A 19304-nucleotide genomic window follows, 5' to 3' on the forward strand; every position below is an offset into this window, starting at 1 on the left:
TTTATTTATTTATTTATTTATACATATATTAATTTATAAAAATAAGACCATTATTAAGTCACAAATGTATTGATTCTCAGTTAACGGAGGGAAACTTTCAGCAGCCCGATCAGCCAGCAGGTCAGTCCATCTGTACAGTGCTGGTCCAGAGCAGGGTCGAAGCGTGCAAACTAAGAGTCAGGCTAAGGCATATCATCATAACCCCTGGTTGGTTTTTAAGCAAACTGCAGTCGTAAAGGATCAAGGTCCGGGTTTAGTGGCTCCAAGGGTCAGGATGAGCCCAACTTCCCAATAGCCTTGATTTTGTCCTTCAGTTTGTCCCCTGGGTGGTCCCAGCGGTCGTCAAGACACTCCAGTGTGGAGCCCAGAAGAGCAGCCAGCTCAGCGCTGTCTTCCACCAGGTCCAACAGGTCCTTACTGTCTGCATGGAAGCCTTCCAGCTCCTCTGGGCAGGAGAAGAGCTGTGACAAAGAGGCCTGCCGGTAAAACTCTGCCTCTGCCACTGTCACCACCTCCATGTGGGGGAAAGCCTGTCGGAAACCGCGACCAGACATCCGCAGGCGACGAAGCACGTCGGACAGTAGCAGCCAGTTTCTTGGCCTGAAAGAGGAAATCAAGCAATGTTTAGGTATGAGCAGTGTTGGGCAAGTTACTTTTAAAATGTAATTAGTTACAGTTACTAGTGACTTCTTCCAAAAAGTAACTAAATTAGTTACTCAGTTACAAATTATAAAAGTAACTAGTTACTTCAGAAAGTAACTATTGCATTACTTTCAAGTAAATTTTTAAATGCTCAAATGTGACCCCACCTCCACCCCTCTTTAACGGAACTTAAATACATGTGCATGTTCAATTATTTATGATAAATCTGAATATTATAATGAAAATGGACACTTAATACAATACATTATTAACAGAAACAATGTACACAAATCTAAACGATTTTAATGTTGCTGTGGTACAAAGTGAGACTAGCCTCCAATCAAATGCCATGTATGTAGATATTATGTTTATATAGTGGATCGATACAAATAACACAATAGATGTTTGAATTACTTAACACCGACGTGGATAGGCACTTTTGCCCAGGGCATAATGTGCATTTCACGATTACATTCGTTCCTTTAATTTCTTGGAGGGAAAAGTAATGGCTATACTTCCATTTAGAGAAGGCTACTTTTGGATTATTTGGGCTCCCCATACCCATCTCTCATTGACTGACTCGCTTGTGTTGTTCGTTGTGTGTCTGACTATGCATGCTTTCGAACACCCGCCCAACTCTACCTCTGATTGGCTTACCATGAAAAGTTACTCAACCTCAGCCAATCGTCAGCATTTATGCGCTTGTCTCGTGCACTGCCCACTAACCAAGGAAGAACAGTTAAAAAAGTATTTCAATTATAGTAACGCGCTGCATTTTTTGGCAGTAACGGCATTATTAAGATGGGAAGAGTAATCAATTAGATTACTCGTTACTGAAAAAAGTAACGCCGTTATTTATAACGCTGTTATTCCCATCACTGGGTATGAGGGCAGACAGAGAGGCACATTTCTTTTAAATGGGAGTTTGCTCTCGAGATAAAAGCTCACCCCTGGGAGAGGGACACCTGGATGTTGTAGCAAGGCAGCAGAGGGCGGTCAGAGAACTCAAACTCAAACACCTCCCTTTTATCATCCTCATCCTCATCCTCTGGGCCCGGAGGGTTGGCCAGGATGTCATAGACACCGCCCTCCTCGCTCAACTCTGACACAAAAAAACAAGAATAAATATTAGTGAGCATCTCTATTATCATAAAAGACATGTATCACTCAAAGCTAGATGGCATTGAAGATGTGTAAAAAGACTGTGTAAGCACTAAAACAAACACACAGAGTACTCACCACACACAGCACTGCCATAGAATTCCCAATAAAGCCCCGGGTCGTCATCTGAGCGGCCCTGAAGGTCAGCAAAATAATCTATGGAGAGAAGAAAGAAGCGAAGCCTGTTATTCAAGAGCTGGAGCCTCCGGGACAGGCAACGAGGCAAATACAATTGCCCTTTAAAACTACAGCAGAAAAATGGATAAAGAGCACAGTAAAATAATAGAGGAGGAGGGGCGGTGTCAAGATAGAAAAGAGAAACAAACAGAGCAAATGTTTTGTGGAAGCAGGGGTGGGGGTGCTGATGGTCAGGGGCCAGCGGCTGTACCACGGGGGAGGAGAGTGACTGTCTCCGCTGGGTTGAGCTGGCTCAGTTCAGAGCAGGGCTGCCAGGAATCAAACAAGAACCACACACAGTTGCTGTGTACACACACACACACACACACACACACACACACACAGAGCGAGAAACAAACAAGCAGAGGGAGCTGGACACACACACACACACACACACACACACACACACACACACACAGCTGGGCTTTGTGCCAGTGCTGAGGCGTCTGGCGTGTGTTTGGAGGGATTAACGGCCTCCAGATGAGTGGGACCAGGTGGAGGGAGGGCAGAAATCGCTCGCTCCACTCATTTTCTACGGTGCTCGATCTCCTGCGCTCCCTGCTCTGTCAATCTAGCAGCTATCGATCTATCAATCCAGGGTCTTTTCAAAATTCTACACCAGCTTTCCAGCTGTCTACATATAAAATCTCCCTTTTGCACTAAACCTGTTCACCCTTCTGTCAACTGTGAACTTACACCTGTTCATTTTCACCCTGATCTACCATCTTTTCTCCTGTGTCTTGTCTCTTTTAGCCTCTGGTGCGTCTCAGATAAATCGGTTTTAACTAGCTAGATGTTCATGTAATATTAAGCAGCTGGCTACAGAGGAAGCGCGTGCCTGTGTATGCTTTTTATTTCCTCCTCCTGTACGCAAACTCGTGTTGTCACAACTTAACTGCAAACATTCAGACAAGCCCTCTCCACCTTCACGGCCCAAATACAGACGACGTTAGACCGTAGCGTGGCAGCCTTGTGAAAAGACACACTCAGGCGCTCACACGCACAAATACAAAAGCAGAGTCTCCAGCCAGAGTGAAGCCCATTTCCGCACGTACACTGAGCAAACACAGTTGGCGTTGCTAAGTAACCAGATAGAGGAGCTCAGAGGCAGCCGCACGCACCCCGGCGGGCTGAGACTCCCTGTCTAACAGGTGGTCGAAGGAGGAGGAGAGGAGCAGGGGGGAGGGTGCCGGAGGGGAAATGGGATGACAGAGACAGACATGTCTCGTAGCGACGGTTAGGAGGTGGAGGATGAGGATTTACAGAGAGGGACTCATACCAACAGGTTTGCACAGAGGTCAGAGCATTGAAAGAACAGCAAACAGTGAATAAGGCAAGATTTGGGCATTTTGGAACTCCGTAACGATCTTTTCAACAATTTAATCTTGCCCCAGCTTGATATCCACTCTTTGGTGTACCTGTTGTCCAAAAACCCTTTCATCTCATTTAATTCACTTTTTTCTAACATTTGTGATTTTATAATTTGTGGTCAAACATACACATTAATATTTAAATGTCCTGGCTTTTGCATTCCACTTTGTCTGCACAAGGGAGGAAACCTTCAACAACTGCACTCATTGCAAAACAGTTACCGCATAACATTAGTGCATCTAATAAAGCAAGACGTATCAGTAAGTATGTATGTGTGTCAGTGTTTGAGGGGGAAGGTAACCTGCACGTCACACGCCACATGCAGAACACTTTACAACCGTTGACTCTTCTCCTGCTTCTTAGCTACATGATTGCTGGATATACCAAACTAACTTTTCTTCCTTTTCCTGGAGCACAAGCGGATAGCTGAAAGGAACATCACGACTGTTGTGTGGAATAAGGTTGGCGGAAAAAAAGGCCCTACGCTTTTCAGTGTCCATTATTAAAAGCCAGACACTGTATAGTATTAAGTTGCTGTGAGCTGTAGCCTACATTCGCCACTTCTAAACAGAGGCAGAACATAACGTAATCTCGGAGATTATTCCTTCACAGCGCTTCGCAATGCGAGAAAATCTCAGAGCTGAACCGGGCAGACACAGCAGTTTTCATCACACTCACCCTGGGTTGGGTTAATTAAGTCTACTGCTAACTTTTAACGCTTATAACATTACCGTCGCCAATATACCCCCGCGAATCAAATCCCCTACTTCACCGTTAACTGTCAAGTAGGGCTGCAGCTATCGATTATTTTAGTAATCGAGTATTCTATTGATTATTCCATTGATTAATCGAGTAATCGGATAAGAAATACTTTTGTTTAATTGAAGAGCAATAATATACAATAGTTTGGTTTAATTTTCGGAAAAAGCTACATTTGTATTGCCTATATTGCTTACAATATCATCTCTCAAAAAACTAAATCTATTTAGTGCAGTTAAGTGCCATATTACATTGTTTTTAAAGAAAACATTTTCTGAAATGCAATAACAACCTTAAACTAAGGCATACATTAAACATACATAAACATTACCTTAAATTGTGCAACTTAACTTTCAGAACTACAAGTTTCAACCTGAGACTGATCTGTATATAGGCCTATATGTAAATATTAGTTCTACTCAAACAGTTTTCATTTATATATTTGATTACAATGTCACACAGTTGCACAGTGGTGCGCAACAATCAGCTGATTTTCTGAAGGGATAGTCAACAAGTCAGCTCTTTAGATCAAATTGCGGTCACCACTACGTATTTTCTTGTCTTTGTTTTTGGTAGTTGTTGTGTTTGGTGTAGTTTCATCGTTCATACGACTCTGTGATTTACTTTTGTCGGGTCCGCTTCGTGGGACGGATGATTAAGTTAGACTCAATGTTTTCTGTTGAGATGCTGAAGCATTGACGTCGTGCTATTATTGTGGTAAGCTAGTTCGATTTCACAGTAGAACCCTGTACAGAGTTTTTTTTAAATTACATTTGAACTGATTCCAAACTTTGGACACTTTCGGTCGTTTTCTCCTAGCCGTCAGTCTTCATGGCATGTGTCACCAGCAGCGTCAGCCCGGTACTAGATTGAAAAGCCAGCAGGGATCTTACCAGTGAGGAAGCGCTCCATGCTGTCGCTGTGGGTCATCTTGAGCAGGCCACGGCCAGAATATGTGGCCAGGGTGGGGTCAGCACCATAAGACAGCAGGACTCGCACAACGTCCAGGTGGTCATTCTCCACAGCATCGTGAATCGGTCTAGACACACAAATGTACATTCACTTTAACAATAACCAGGAACAGCACTGACATTTGTATGGGGGGGCACGGAAGGCTTGTATCATGTGGACGCGCCGACAATTTTGTTGTCATTACTTAGAATTCCTCATGGGGGCGGCAGATACTACGCACTATAGCTTTAAGACCCGTGCACACGTTTCCTAAAACAGACCCCCTACTGTACATTTTAATAACACAGCGATGAAAGCCCTAGCCTTCCCCATTTAAAACTGCAGCTCAAATCAGTGCCAGAAATGTTGCTATGCGCAAACTCAAGTGACTTACCTGATGACTAAACCCTGGCTTTCCCTATTAGAATATGCCGAAAAAAGCCACAATCAGTGTTTGCATTGTGGACGAGACGCGGTCATGCAAGCAGAAGTTTGTGTAATTTTGTGTGCATATGATTGAATGCGTTTGTTTACCTGGTGCCGTCCTGTGCACTGCAATTGATGTCGGCCCCGTAATCCAGCAGGTGTTGGACTATGCTGAGCCAGCCACGTGCGCATGCCTCGTGGAGAGCACAGTAACCGGCATAGTCTCTGTGATTCACCTCACATACTCTGTTCTCCAGACAGTACAGTACCACCTCCTAAAGAGAGCCAACACAGAGAGAGTAGGGTTTAGTGTGTGAGATTGTGTGTGTATGAATTTATGTCTGGCAACAACCCAAGCAATACAAGACCAAACACACGAGTGAGACGAAGCAGACACATACGCAAACAGTCCTTCCCTTTACAGTTCCTGTGGGAGAGAAATTAGGGAAAGGAGGAACTGAGTGTGTTCCTGTGCCGGACAAAGACACACTCACACACAAATGCTCGATAATACTAGAGCTGGTGCCAAAACACATTGAGGAAACTAAGTGTGACTCAACTGCATTTAGCCTGCCAGATTCTGCTCGTGCACGTATGTGTGTAAATGTGTGTCTGTATACCATGGTTGGGCTGGGACGCCACTGTGGCAGCCAGTTACGATGGTTGGGCTCTGAAAACAGCATAATGGAAGCGGAACAAAGAGATTTGATAGAGGCGCTCAAGAGCTGGAAGCGTTTCCTCTGGTCTAGGGCTGTGACAGTTGGGCATCCAGCACTAAGTAGTCAGACTGGTTTTTATTGGACAGGACCAGCGTCTGCTGCAACCAAACAGAGAGGAGATAGAGAGATAGGGAGCAGTCCAGCAGTGTGTTGATATGGGGCTTGTCCGAGTCAAACAAGTCTGTTTCAACACTGCGGGTATGTGTTTGTATATGTGTGGATATGCAACTGTGTGTGTGTAGTGTATATATATATATATATATATATATATATATATATATATATATATATATATATATATATATATATATATATACACACACACACACACACGACTTATACACCCAGACACAGTCATACTCCGTCCTGCTAACAGTCCTGTGCCGAGGGGAGGAAAGCTGCTCATCTGAACCTGGAGAATGACTCCAAACTTCCATTTCTATGCTAATTCTAGCCTGCCGTCTAGTCCAAGAGTCTCTCTCTCTCTCTCTCTCTCTCTCTGAGGAGGGACGGAAAAGGCAGGCAACAGAGAGAAAACAGGCTGACAGAGGGATAAGAAGAGGGCTAGAGAGGGCGGAAGAACGGGCGAAGAGAGAGGCAACACCCTAACAGATGACAGATTAATTTATCCGTTGATGAAATCTGCCAGAGCTGTCCTCTGGGCTGCAGCTGATAATAACAAGAGATGAAAGGGTGGGGTGTAGTCGGTGGTATTGCGAAGTGTGTGTAGGAGAGACAATGAGGAAAAGGGGGAGAAGTGAAAAGCGGGATCGAGAGAAAAGAAATGAGCAAGTGTGAGCAAGAAAAAGTGCGAGAGAGAAAGAGAAACGTGGGGGAGCGGGACAGCGCTCCAACTGGTTTTCGCTCGCTGCCAACACTCCCTTTGCCTGCTGGAGAGAGATTCAGGAGCGCTGTGCCGAAGCTCCCCTCTGGGGGATTCCACTCGCACTGTGTGTGTGTGTGTGTGTGTGTGTGTGTTTGTGTCTGCATGAGTGTGTCTGTCTGTGTGAGTGAATGAGAGCAAGTGTTGGAGAGACTGACGGGTAGAGAGAGTTGATATGCAGCTTGCCTAAGTGTGTGTGTTTGCACGTGTATTTTTGTGCCCCTGACGAGTATGTGCGTGTGTGGCTGTGGAGGAGGCGTAGCGCTAAACCTCCGAAGCCATGTTTAATATCGCTGGGAGAGAGCGAGGAGCTTAGCACGAGAGCCCCGGCTACACACACACACACACACACACACACACACACACACACACCACTCCCCCCCTCCTCTCTCTCGCTCTTTCCCTGCGTCCTCTAATCTCCCCCTCTAGAATGCTTCCCTGCGCTCGCCTGCAATCAATGCATCACTCAGACATTTAACCCCTTGCAGCGCTGCCTTGTACGTTTCTAAAATACAACAGGTGTGTGTGTGTGTGTGTGTGTGTGTATAAATGCATATAACATGTGCAGGCGATGCATGACTGGCTTTTCCTGTGCGATAAAGAGTCAAAAGTTTAAGCAGTAAAGTCGATGCGTGCCTAGACAAGTGAAGTGTGTGGATGTTTGTGTGGATGTGAGAGTGTGTGTATAAGAGTCAGCCTGCTATTGAATGACTGCTGTGGTAACAGAGCAAGCCCAAGAATGTAGCCTGCGATGATCTCAGAGTAAATTAATTCACACTGCCAAAAAACAGAATAATCACCAGTTTTTATATATAATATTCGGTCACTATAAAAGCCTCAGTCTCAATCAATAACCTGCTCTGCATATTAATGCTCATCAGATACATACAAACCAAATGATCTAACCAGCATCATTTAATTTGGGTGGGTACAACCTTTGCTGACTGTTTAAGTGTGTTGTCATACCAGAACGTTGTATCGCAAAATTAATTCAAATGTATTCGCGAATACAAGTTGCTGAAAGCTTGGGGACATACTCATGGGGCTGTGGTTGGCAAGCTAACCACTAACAGTGTTGGGAAGGATACTTTCAAAACGTATTCCGTTACAGAATACATGCCCAAAAATTTAATTTTACTCAGAGTAATGTATTCTGAATACTTGGATTAATTCCACATTGAATTGCATTTTCAAGTGTAGGAATGTGGCCATCACATACAGCTTACTAAACAGGCCTATTCTGGTGTGTTCTTCTGTTCCAACTGGCTGAATGTGTACCTGAACAAGCAGATAGATTTTTATATTTGTAGTCCCAGACTGCATACTACAAAAATGTTAGCTAATTTTAGCTAATGTTAGCTAGCATGTCAAACGGGGCTAGTCAGTCTTTTAACGGCTCTGGGGCTAGTAAATCAGCACGTAGGAGAATGTAAAGTCGCACGTCAACTATAAAATAGCAAAGTGACCAGTAAAACTACAGCAGACGACTACCCTTGGCTAATTAAAAAAACAAAAAAAACAACGTACTTTAAAGATGCTTCTTCAGGTTGGAGGTGGAGGAATTTGGACGCTGAAAGGAAGTTGGTTGCTGGCAAGCAGAGGTTGCACTGCACAGTTATATTTCGTTCTCTTTATTTAATGTGAAATCCTGTTTGAATTTCCAAGATAGAAACGCATTCCTGCCCTGGCTCTGTTGTGCCGGTTCCGGCTCCATCTCTACCTCTATCAGTGATCACGCAAATAGCAAATTGTTTCGTTTTCATATTGGGGCTTCTGAGAAATGCACGGAGTTGCCTTAATTTATTCAGAGTGTGAATAAACTCGTGAAACAGAGAAGGATCGTCATGTAATCCATTGATTTCAACAATGTAACTGTATTCTAAATACCAACTATTTAAACTGTAACGGAATACAGTTACTCATAATTTGTATTCTGGATACGCAACGCCGGTACATGTATTCCGTTCCTCCCCAACACGGACCACTAACATGTTACACACTACAGTAGCTTGCCTACTACTAATGTGATGGCACCAGCTAGCCAAAATAGCTCGCCCAGCTAGCTGGCTTGCAACCACGCCAACGAGTTAGAAAGCTAGCTAGCTCGGTCGCTAACTGTTAAAATGTTTAATTCAAGTGAATGTTTTTGTTTCCTCCACTGTTCTCGACTAGCTGCAGACCACAACGCATTTCTATTGTGTGGAGTCGTTAAAACTCCGGTAGAGCAGATTTACATGAACAATTTTAATGGGTTAATACAGCTAATATGATAGCTTACTTCCTATATTTTTTGTTCCCTCAAAGTTCGGTACTGTCAAGACTGCTTGCTATTGGTCAAAGGCGCAAATTTGCGAGTCAAAGTTCACCAAAGTTGAACTTGAAAAGTCAGTGTGGATTTACTTTACATGCAAATCCACTAACTGCTTCATTTTGGGTCCAGAATTTTGCTATCATGTCTGGTCTGACTGGGCACTTTAAACGCAATCTAGTTTTTCTCTTTGCTTGGATCATACATGGATTTGAGAAGAAAATCAGAAGCGATTCATCTGAGCAGAATTAATGACAGATTGCACCTTTATCTGAGCTTTCAATGGGCAGAGCTGAGGGGCCCCGGCACGAGGGGAAGAGGGATGAAGACATCCGCACAATCTCTCCTCATTACCATTTCAAATGCTCAGAGAGCGAGGCAGAGGAGGAAGAGAGAGAGAGAATAAAAGGGGAGTGAGGGAGGGGAGGAAGAAAGAGAGAGTGGGCTTTCATGTGCAGAGGCACGGATCGCAAAACTAAACGAACATGAAATATGCACAGTGTCGGCCGGGCATCGGGAACAGAATAGTGCGTGTGTTTTAAATTACATGCATGTGGGCATGAGGTGATTCTGCATGTGCAGGTCTGTACACAGAAAAGAATGCCAGTGTATGCGTTCACAGGGTAACAACCGCTGTTTCTCTGTATGTGTGTGTTTATAGTGAGGATGTAGGCTGTGTGTGTGTGTGTGTGTGTGTTGATTCTGAATTTGCATGTGCCGATCTGTGTGTGTGGGCGACAACAGCGAGTGTGGCGAGTTGTCTGTGTGTGCAGCATATGTTGGAAGAACACGTCAGGATGCCTGTGCATGTGCTTATTGGGTCATAACGGGTGTTTCTCTGTGCGTATGTGCTGGTGATCAGGATGTGAGTTGTGTGTGTGCGTGCCTCCGTCTCTCAGGCTCTCATATCTCTCTGCCTGTGTGCGATAAGCCCAGAGCTTGCAGCGCTAAAACACTAGTGTGAGACAAGCGCTCTGCGCATCTACAGGCTTGTATGCAAGTGTGTGTGGGGAGGTATGCATAAATTGATGTGTCTCTCTGTGCACGTCCTTGTGTGTGTTTGTGCGAGAGCCCCAGGGGTCTGCCCCAGGCTTATCACACACAGGCAGTGAGAGACGAGCTTCCTGTGTGTGTGTGTGTGTGTGTGTGTGTGTGTGTGTGTGAGTGTGTGAGTGTGAGAGAGTAGAGAGAGAGAGAGAGAGAGAGAGAGAGAGAGAGAGAGAGAGAGAGAGAGAGAGAGAGAGAGAGAGAGAGAGAGAGAGAGAGAGAGAGAGCGCGAGTTGTTTGCGCAGCGGTCAGTGCCTTGTTTGTGTAGTCTCAGGTTTTCTCCTCCCTCCACCCCTCTCCACACGCGGAGCGCAGGAAGGGAAAAATGCGAAGGGGCTACGAAAAAAAGGAGAGGGAGGGAAAAAAACGTTCGAGAGAGATGCATAAATCAGAGAGACGAGCCAGCTTCTCTCCAGCACGGCTGACTGAACCCTGCTGCTGCTGCGCTGCACCCTGTGCATGTACGTGTGTGTGTGTGTGTGTGTGTGTGTGTGTGTGTGTGTGTGTGTGTGTGCGCGCGCGCGCGAGGGAGAAAAACAGCCGCCGCCACTGCTAACCACAGTCACCACGGCACATTAGAGGGCCATTAGAACGCGATTATACTCCCAGTGCTTACCTCTCATTCACACTCTTGCTCTCTCTCACTCACACATATTTAAGGACACACACACACACACACACACACACACACACACACCTACCTCATCATCATAAATGTGTACAACAAACACACACAACCATAAAGCAACCGGTTAATGAGCAACAAAAGATACCCACACCTATTTACAGTTCTGTGAAGATACCTCTGCTGGTGATAAAAACACACACACACACACACACACACACACACACACACACACACGACAGGGTGGACACAAACAGCACAATCTTCAGCTCAAGTGGTATAAAAACCACTTGGATCAATAAATCAATTTGTAAAATCTGTCAACAAAAAGGGGGGGGGGGGAAGATAACATTTAGGCTCCAAAACAGAAACACAAGGGATGAGGGAGAGCGAGACAGCGGGCCATCCAACTTTAATTAAAAGCTTTCAGAGCAATAGGAGTTGAGAGATTCAGTAAAATATATACCAGTCTCATTCTTTCTTGTATGTGCAGAGAATGAGAGGATCTGCTTTAGGAGCGAACGATCGGCAGCTACACACAAAGAAAGAAAAAAAACCTCCCGATGCTAGAGAGAGGCAGCAAGCATCAGTCTCCGTATAATGATCCCACCGATCCCTCATGCTGTCTGCGCACGCACTTGTGTGTGTGTGTGTGTGTGTGTGTCTGCGTGTGTCACACTTCGCCCCACAGAAAATTAATGAGATGTGAGAGCGAAGCGAGGCAAGAGGAGGGGAGGCAAGGGGAGTGTGCGTGCGAGTGTGCACGCTCGCGGGGAGGAGGAGGAGGGGTGCCAACGACAATCTGAGTCACAAAGAGAGGAAGAGAAAGAGTGCTGAGAGGAAAGAGGGGGGAGGGAGAGAACGGAAACCTGAGAGAGAAAGAGAGAGTAGCGGGCAAGAGGAGCAAAATATATGGAGTATAGCGAGAACAAAGCGTGAGTAAGGGTGAAATAGAAGGAAATGATGCAAAAAGCAAAAGAGTAAGCTAGAAAGAGAAAGAATAGGACAGATGCAGGAGAAGAATCAGATAGAGAAAGACAATTTTGGAAAAAAAAGAGCTGTCACAGACAGGAACAAAGTAGGGGGAGAAAATGTGTCGAGAAAAAAGTGACGAAATGTAAAATGTGAAGAGAGAAAGAGATGAGGAGGGAGGATGACTTTGAGCGAAGCCTATTACCTCGTAGCCCAGCCGTGCAGCTCTCTGGAGCAGAGTCTCTCCGGCGTTCTTGTTCACGATCAGCCGACGAGCCTCTGGCGGGATCGGACGAACAGCGGGGGGCTCAGCAGGGGGGATCCTGTGCACCCCCGCCAGCTCTGGTGGCACACCGCCAGCTCTGCTGTTAGCCTGGGGCTGCAGGGAGGGTGGACAGAGTGTGGTGGGGGAGCAGGGCTTGACTGGAGAGTAGGGATAATGATTAGGAGAGGCGGCTCCCTTCCTCGGAGCGCCACGCTGCTCACTCAGCTGAAGAGAGAGGGAAAGAGAGGGAGAAAGTGTTACAGCCACTGTCACATAGCAGACGGGACACACGTTCACAGGCACACATGGACACTCAAGGGCACATGGATAAGATTATACACACACACACACACACACACACACAAGATGCTGTTGTGTGAATTTGCATGCACACAAACACAAAACTGGTAAAAGTATACAATCAGTGGTCACTATAGAGCAAAATCCATCCAGAAAGAATAATCATATTTTCAGATAGAATTTCTCCTCAAAAAGCAATTTCCTCTTACTTATTTTTTTTTTTAACACCAACTCTTTACATTCTACCCACATACAGCTTAAAATATAGATGGATACTTAATTTACAATATTTATATTTATGTATGATTACTGTGTATGGAAGACACAATATGCATCACAGAAAAACACACACGCATACAGCTTTCACACCAACTGTTCACACCCCATACTGCAGGTTGGCACGCCACTTTTTTTTAAACCGCTAACCAACAGAGCCATCGGAGGGCAACACACGAGAGGGAGTTGCCTGCCTCTCTCTGTGTGTGCACGTGTGTGTGTGCGTGTGAGTGAAGTGCGTGCCCTCAGTGGAATTCCATGTCGAAGCAGCTGTCAGGCTGAGGAGGAGCAGGGGAGGAGAGCAGCGCGGGCGGAAAACAACTAGCCTTTTTTCCCCCTCAATTTTTCCCCATGCTCATTTTTTTTCCCTCCTCTTTTGAACTTAGGCGCTTCATACGCTCGACCATGGCTGCCACATTCCTCACCGTGTGTGAGTAAGTGAGGGAGTGTGTGTATATGTAGCCTTGTGTTCGGCACTGAGAGCGATGTATAATTGCTCCAGGGTTTTGTTGTTATGTCAGGAATGCTCACGAACACACAGACACTCACATCCTTGGCACGCACTTACACACAAAACAGTGTTGATGACACACGTTCGACAATTAAGGCCAGAGACAAACACACATGCATGCAGGCGCTCCGCAGGGAGTCAATAAGGGAACGAGGAGGTCAAAGCTCGAGCAGCCCTCTAAACATTTTAAACATACTTTCTTCCTCTCTCCTTCCCGCCCTCTCCCAGCTGCATAATCAGAGGCGCCGACCGGCATACTGAAACAGACTCCGCTTTTGCAAACATCCAGACTCCCGTCTCACGGCCAGACACCCTATAAGCACTCACCTTGTCATCTTCAGCTGCTTCCTGATCAGCCACACAACGCTGGCCCGGGCAGTTAGCTGTGGCCTCTTTCCTTTTCTCCCGCTCTCGCTCCCTCTGACTGGTGTGTTTGGTTTTGCACGGCCGCTTGCCCTTGGGTTTGTCTGTGTCACTATGGCGACGGGGCTTGATGGGAGGGGGGGCTCCCATGGACGGCTCTGGGGCCAGAGATGGGGGGGCCCTTCTGGGCTCCTTGAGACCACGGTCACCTGAGAAGGGGCCCGGCGGTAGCGCTCTGTCCTTCAGTTGGCCGGGGGGAAGGGGAGAAGTAGCTACTCCTGGAAAAGGAGGAGAAAGAAAAGGGAGGCAGAGTGAGCGGCTGATAGTGTGAGAGCTCAGAGGAAGGGGAGGATGGGAAGGTATTGCAAGGCCATCTCTCACCCTCTGTTGGTTTATTAATGAGCGCACAGAGCTGTCTGGGAGCGCAGCATGCCTGCTCGCTCAGGATGTTTTTTTTTCCCTTTTACACACACACACACACACACACACACACACACACACACACACACACACTTCTTGTGCCCCACTCATTTACTGCAGCAAGGACTCTTCTATGTGTTAAATCCTTTAACAAATGTGGCACCGTTTGGTTTTAGCCTCTTATGGTATATATTTAAACAAAAAATAAAAACATGCCTATAAAAGGCAAAATATCAAAAGCTGTTTCATAGCTAAATGGAAATACATTTCCTCCTAAGGATCATTGCAACGCATTTCTAACTACTTAGGAATGTGGTCTAGGTCTGATTTGTGTGACAATAGAACCTTTAAAATAAACAGTCCATTAAATCAGTACTAGGCTGAGAACCAATGAGGAGGAAAGTGAAATTATATATTTTGCTGATGCTTAAATATATACAGCCACTGTCAATGTTACCCCTGTTGCAGAGGAAACCTTTTAGAATACGAGACTAACAAAGATGAATGTGTTTTATCCAATTAGTGGAGTCCTGAAAAAAAAGGAAGACCACAGCCCTGACAGACACACAGTGGAATAACATTCATTGTAAAATCACAACTGTTGCCAGGGTGATGTTATCTAAAAAGGTGAAAGCAAAAAATAAAAAGAATTCAGTGGCCAATCAAGGCCTGTGGTTTCTGCAGAAAACATGAAACCAAAATCTCTCTTGCTTTATTCACTTCCTTTAATCTCTCTCCTGCGCTTTTATTCTCTCTTCAGCTAGAACTCCCTCTGTCTCAGTTTGGGCACTTGAATAAGGGAAAGCCCTGGTACACACACTCACCCCTCCCTTTTCCTGTGACTGGTCTTTAGGGGAAAAAAGAAAGAAAAATCATTGATCACACATTAGTCACACTACACCTGCCCACGCATATCTCCACCAGCCACTTCCCTCATTCACACTTTCATCGTTCTTACAGAGCCTGCTGTTGACCAGCTCAACAAAAAGCCCAAAACCACAGGGGGGAGAAGTACTTTAGCTTTTAGTCCCCTTGTCCCATTTCTGATTCCCTTGCCTTTCCTCTGGCAGGAGGAAGTATTCTCTACCTCATTTCCTCTGCCCCCTCCCAAAAGGATCACGGGAAATCCCCCAAAAGTCAGACCGCTCAACAAGAAAGTGAAACGTGAGCCAAAGATAGATTTCCGTTACCCTAGCTGAACTCTGAGTTACAGCAGCGGTTTGCATGGCTGGCGGTTCATTCTTACCATTAAGAAGCTTCTCACAGCCCCATTTCCTGTTGATCTCGGCTCTATGCGCTGCGGCTCGGTCCTCTGGCTCACCAGGCCTAATCTTGCGTTCCCGTAGGCTCTGGACCGGGGCTACTAATCTGGGCTGGGGCCATGCTCTCTCCTGTTTGATTAGGGACTCGTCAGGGGAAGCTGCGCCGGCAGCGGGCTTGCTGAGTCGCAGTCCCTTCAGCTCGATGCAGACCTTGAGCTTCCGAACCTCGTCGTCGTCATCATCTTCATCAGGACTGGCCTGCTCACGCTCATCTGCAGATAAACACGGACTTTGCATTGCTTGCCATATCTAATATACAACTACGGTATATTGCCTAGAAAGGCATTGTCCTGTGAAAACCTTGAAATGTTTAAGTTTTAATCAAGATTAGATAAAAGAAAATGATCATCCCTCACTTACAAAGTTTATGAAAACCACAATAGATAAACTCAGCAATGCATTGTGGGCAAGCTTAAAGAACTACAGTTTTTCTTCAAAGTGTCTATGAGTTGACATTTTGGACATAAAAAAGGTTTTCACTCTTTCAAAAGACACTACTCATCCTCTGCAGCACAAAACACTATTGTATGTACATATCTACCGACCTGCAGACAACTGAGCACAAAGGACTAAGGCCATTAATCACTACATTCTTATGGCTTGTAAAACTATCTAAGCCTTACATTTAACACAAATGCAGAGAGGCAGGGAGCTGGATGCGAAACAGACAGATTGAGGAGTAAAAGGGAAAGAGGAGTCAAGAATCGGGCGGAGAGACAAAGCAATAAAGACTAGAGAAGCTGAGGGAGAGTTCTCCCCCTTGAAATTCACTGGGGACGGGTATTTGACTCGTCTTCCAGTGCCGGGGAGAGCAAGCGCGATCCCGCATGCCAGAAAAAAAAAAGGAAACCCAAACAGATGAGGGAAAAAAGAAAGGAGATGAAAAGAGCAGCTTTGAAGAGGGTGGGTAAGCGCAGCGGAGGAACGTCAGAGCTGAAAGAAGATAGAGAGAATGGCTGTCCTTCTTCCTCACTTCTCTCTCGCACTCCGCTCAAAGGCAGGATTAAACACTTCTCTGAGCTGGCTGCCACACAGAGCGAAAGACGGGACAGAGAGTGGTAAGGGGGAAAGAGTGGGGGTTGTGATGGAGCGGGTTTAAGGTGGAATTCATTGGGACGGAGGAAGCGACAAAAGCAATAGAAAGACTTATTTTTAAAGAACAAGGGATGAGACAGTGCTCAGCATAACACAGGATGAAGGGGAAAGAATGTGAAGAATTAGAGAGATGAACGAAAAGCAGATGAAGGTGGGAGAGGATTTGAACAATATGGAAGTGGCTGTGGGTGACGATGCATGTTTAAGAAATTATTACCCGTAGAAATCTTTGCTCTTTTCTCTGGGTGGGACAGCCTCTCTCCTTCCTCCCACTCTGTGTCCTGCTTTTCAGCCTTGAGGCCGAGCTGGCGTTTCCTGGTGGGTCCAAAGCCAGAGCTGGCCTTCTCCTCAAGGTATCCTTTTGCCGCTGTCAAAGTGGGGGGTAGACAATGACCTCCTTCTGACTCCCTCTTCACCTTCCTGGCTCCGTCATTTAGCCCTCCTTGGCTGGCACCTATGGCCCCCTCTCGAGCCCCATGCCCTGGGGACAAAGGCTCATTCAGGCCCCCACACCTCTGGAGGACTGGAACTCTGTTGTTTGTGTACACTGGCCGGACACCTGAGCAAAGCAAAGACAGACAGATGGAAACATGGGTAGGTAGGGAGGGAGGGGGGGGCAGACACACAGAGAGAGAATGCAGACAGACAGACCGCAAACCAGACAGACAAACAGAAAGAGAGCAAGAAAACAAGGGGTGGGGGTAAGACAGGGTGGGGGATTGACAGAGGGAGAATGCCAGTTAAACACCAGCCAGCTTTTATTCTGCTTTAAAGACAGGCAGTAAAACTTTGATGGGGTAAAGACTTTTTAATCTGATGTGAGCCGAGCCAACGGGCTGACGGTTCAGTGCAGCCGCTCTCACTTCCAGCAAGGAGAGGCAAGAAAACATCCTGCGCACTCGCTGCACATGGAGACACCACCACCCCCCCCCCCACCCCCCTTCTCTGTCCTCCCCCACGGCATGACCGCACCACGCCCTTCTCACACTGAGCGTGACTCTTCCCCCCTCTCCTCGACTCCCTCGCCCTCTCTGTCTCTCTCCATGCCATAATTAGGCTCACACGTCAGCCGCGGCCTCGCTCCAACACACAGCTGGGCTCCCAGCCAACGTAACTAACCCCCCCCCCCCCCCTTTCCGTTGCGCTCTCCCATCCGCTTTCACCCACCAACTCTCCCCCCGCTTTCACTCTCTCACTCAGGCAATCTCTGCCCCTCCTTCTCTTGCCCTCCCTCTCGATCGTCTCTATGCGCAGATAAGCACAAAAGACTTCTTGAAAATAAAAATCCCCCTCTCCGTCTCTCCTGCTGGCTTGTTCACTTGCGCTGCCTAGCTTGTGTAAAAGTGCGCGCGTGTGTGTGTGTGTGCGCGCGCGTTTGTGTGGAAGAGCGTGTCTTTTTTTAGAGTGACCCGGTCTTGCCTCAGCATTTGCTGCAAGTGCATGTGAGTGTGCAAGCACACCTATTGTTTGTGTGTTCCTTTCTGAGTGTTCATTTGCAGAGTGTATGCGTGTGTGCGTATGCGTGTGTGCATGTGTATTATGAGAGAGAGAGAGTGTGTGTGTGTGTGTGTGTGTGTGTGTGTGTGTGTGTGTGTGTGTGTGGTGCTGGGTTACTCACCCTCCCTCTCTCCCTGCCTGGTGGTGTGTTGGCAGTGTTCCAGCACTCGCTCTCTGCGCTGGCCGTCTGCCAGCTCCCGTCCTGCTGCCGAGGCAGACACACACACACCGCCGCCCTCCTTCTCCTTCAGCTCCAGCTCCGAGAACCGCATCATTGCCCGCTGTGCGCACACACACACACAAATGCAGAGAAAACCCATGAAACCCACTCATCGTCTGCCCACGTCGCACACACACCTCTCTAAGCCTCAATCTGGCCTCAACAGCTACAGAAGCAAAAATTGCATCAGAAATCACATCTTAAAATCAAAGAAAAATGCCAAAGAAATTAAACCCACACACAAAACGCACACAGGACAAAAGGGTAGACAGATAAATCACAAGCATGGCATCAAGACACAGATTAGACTACTGCAGCCACTGTGAGTCCATGCGCTCTGGGGCTTAAATCCCTTCCTGAAACATAAACATGGCTAGGAAACATATACATCTAAGCCCTGAGGCAGAGAGAGGAGATGAAAGAGAGGAAAGAAGGGAGTGGGGAGAAAAAGGAGTGTGCAGCGATACAGAGTACAAAGGAGACAGAGCCCATCAGAGGCAGATGTGATAAGAAATGTAAAGAACTGACCTCCCAGTTAGCTGCAGGTTGACTTATATTACTCCCCTCTCGTGATATGACTTCCATCTAAGCAATTAGAATGGGGGGGCTCAATATATCTGTCCATCATTTCATCTTTTTTTAAATGAATTTCTCCAAGTTTGTTTACACACAATAGGCAGCCACAATCCCACAAAATAACACAATCAAATTAAAGTGACTCAACAGGTCAATTAACACTGCATCAAAACTATCAAATACTTTCTGAACTGCATGAATGACAAATTTGAAAAAGACAAAACAGTATGTTCATTTTAAGCATGATTGATAAAGCTAATTCAGTTTTAGCGGTCTCGTGTTTTTTTCCCAAACAGACATCTAATTTTTTTACATGTCCAGAAATAGAGCGTTTGATAGCTTTGTGTTGCAGCTGTGCATTGACAAGCATGACAGACAAAACCACAGTTTTCTAGGGCGTGTTCACAACATACACAGA

General features: G+C 46.3%; 1 protein-coding gene across 3 annotated transcripts in view; it reads right to left on the bottom strand.

Annotated features, from left to right (window-relative positions):
* Positions 1-19304, bottom strand: part of bcor (BCL6 corepressor) — a 37809-nt gene continuing 18505 nt past the window's right edge. For 2 of the 3 annotated variants that reach the window (XM_078262260.1, XM_078262259.1), the window contains exons 4-14: positions 18839-18895; positions 18212-18371; positions 16811-17152; positions 15423-15710; positions 13721-14034; positions 12247-12531; positions 5596-5762; positions 5004-5149; positions 1882-1959; positions 1591-1744; positions 1-600 (exon numbers count right to left, since the gene is read on the bottom strand). In XM_078262260.1, the coding sequence (XP_078118386.1) occupies positions 270-600; positions 1591-1744; positions 1882-1959; positions 5004-5149; positions 5596-5762; positions 12247-12531; positions 13721-14034; positions 15423-15710; positions 16811-17152; positions 18212-18371; positions 18839-18895 (2322 nt within the window). In that variant the 3' untranslated portion in view covers positions 1-269. The remainder of the gene's footprint in view (positions 601-1590; positions 1745-1881; positions 1960-5003; positions 5150-5595; positions 5763-12246; positions 12532-13720; positions 14035-15422; positions 15711-16810; positions 17153-18211; positions 18372-18838; positions 18896-19304) is intronic. The other variant, XM_078262261.1, reaches the window with a different exon arrangement.

This window comes from Sander vitreus, chromosome 11 (assembly GCF_031162955.1).
Source record: "Sander vitreus isolate 19-12246 chromosome 11, sanVit1, whole genome shotgun sequence".
In the NCBI taxonomy this organism is placed as follows: Eukaryota; Metazoa; Chordata; class Actinopteri; order Perciformes; family Percidae; genus Sander; species Sander vitreus.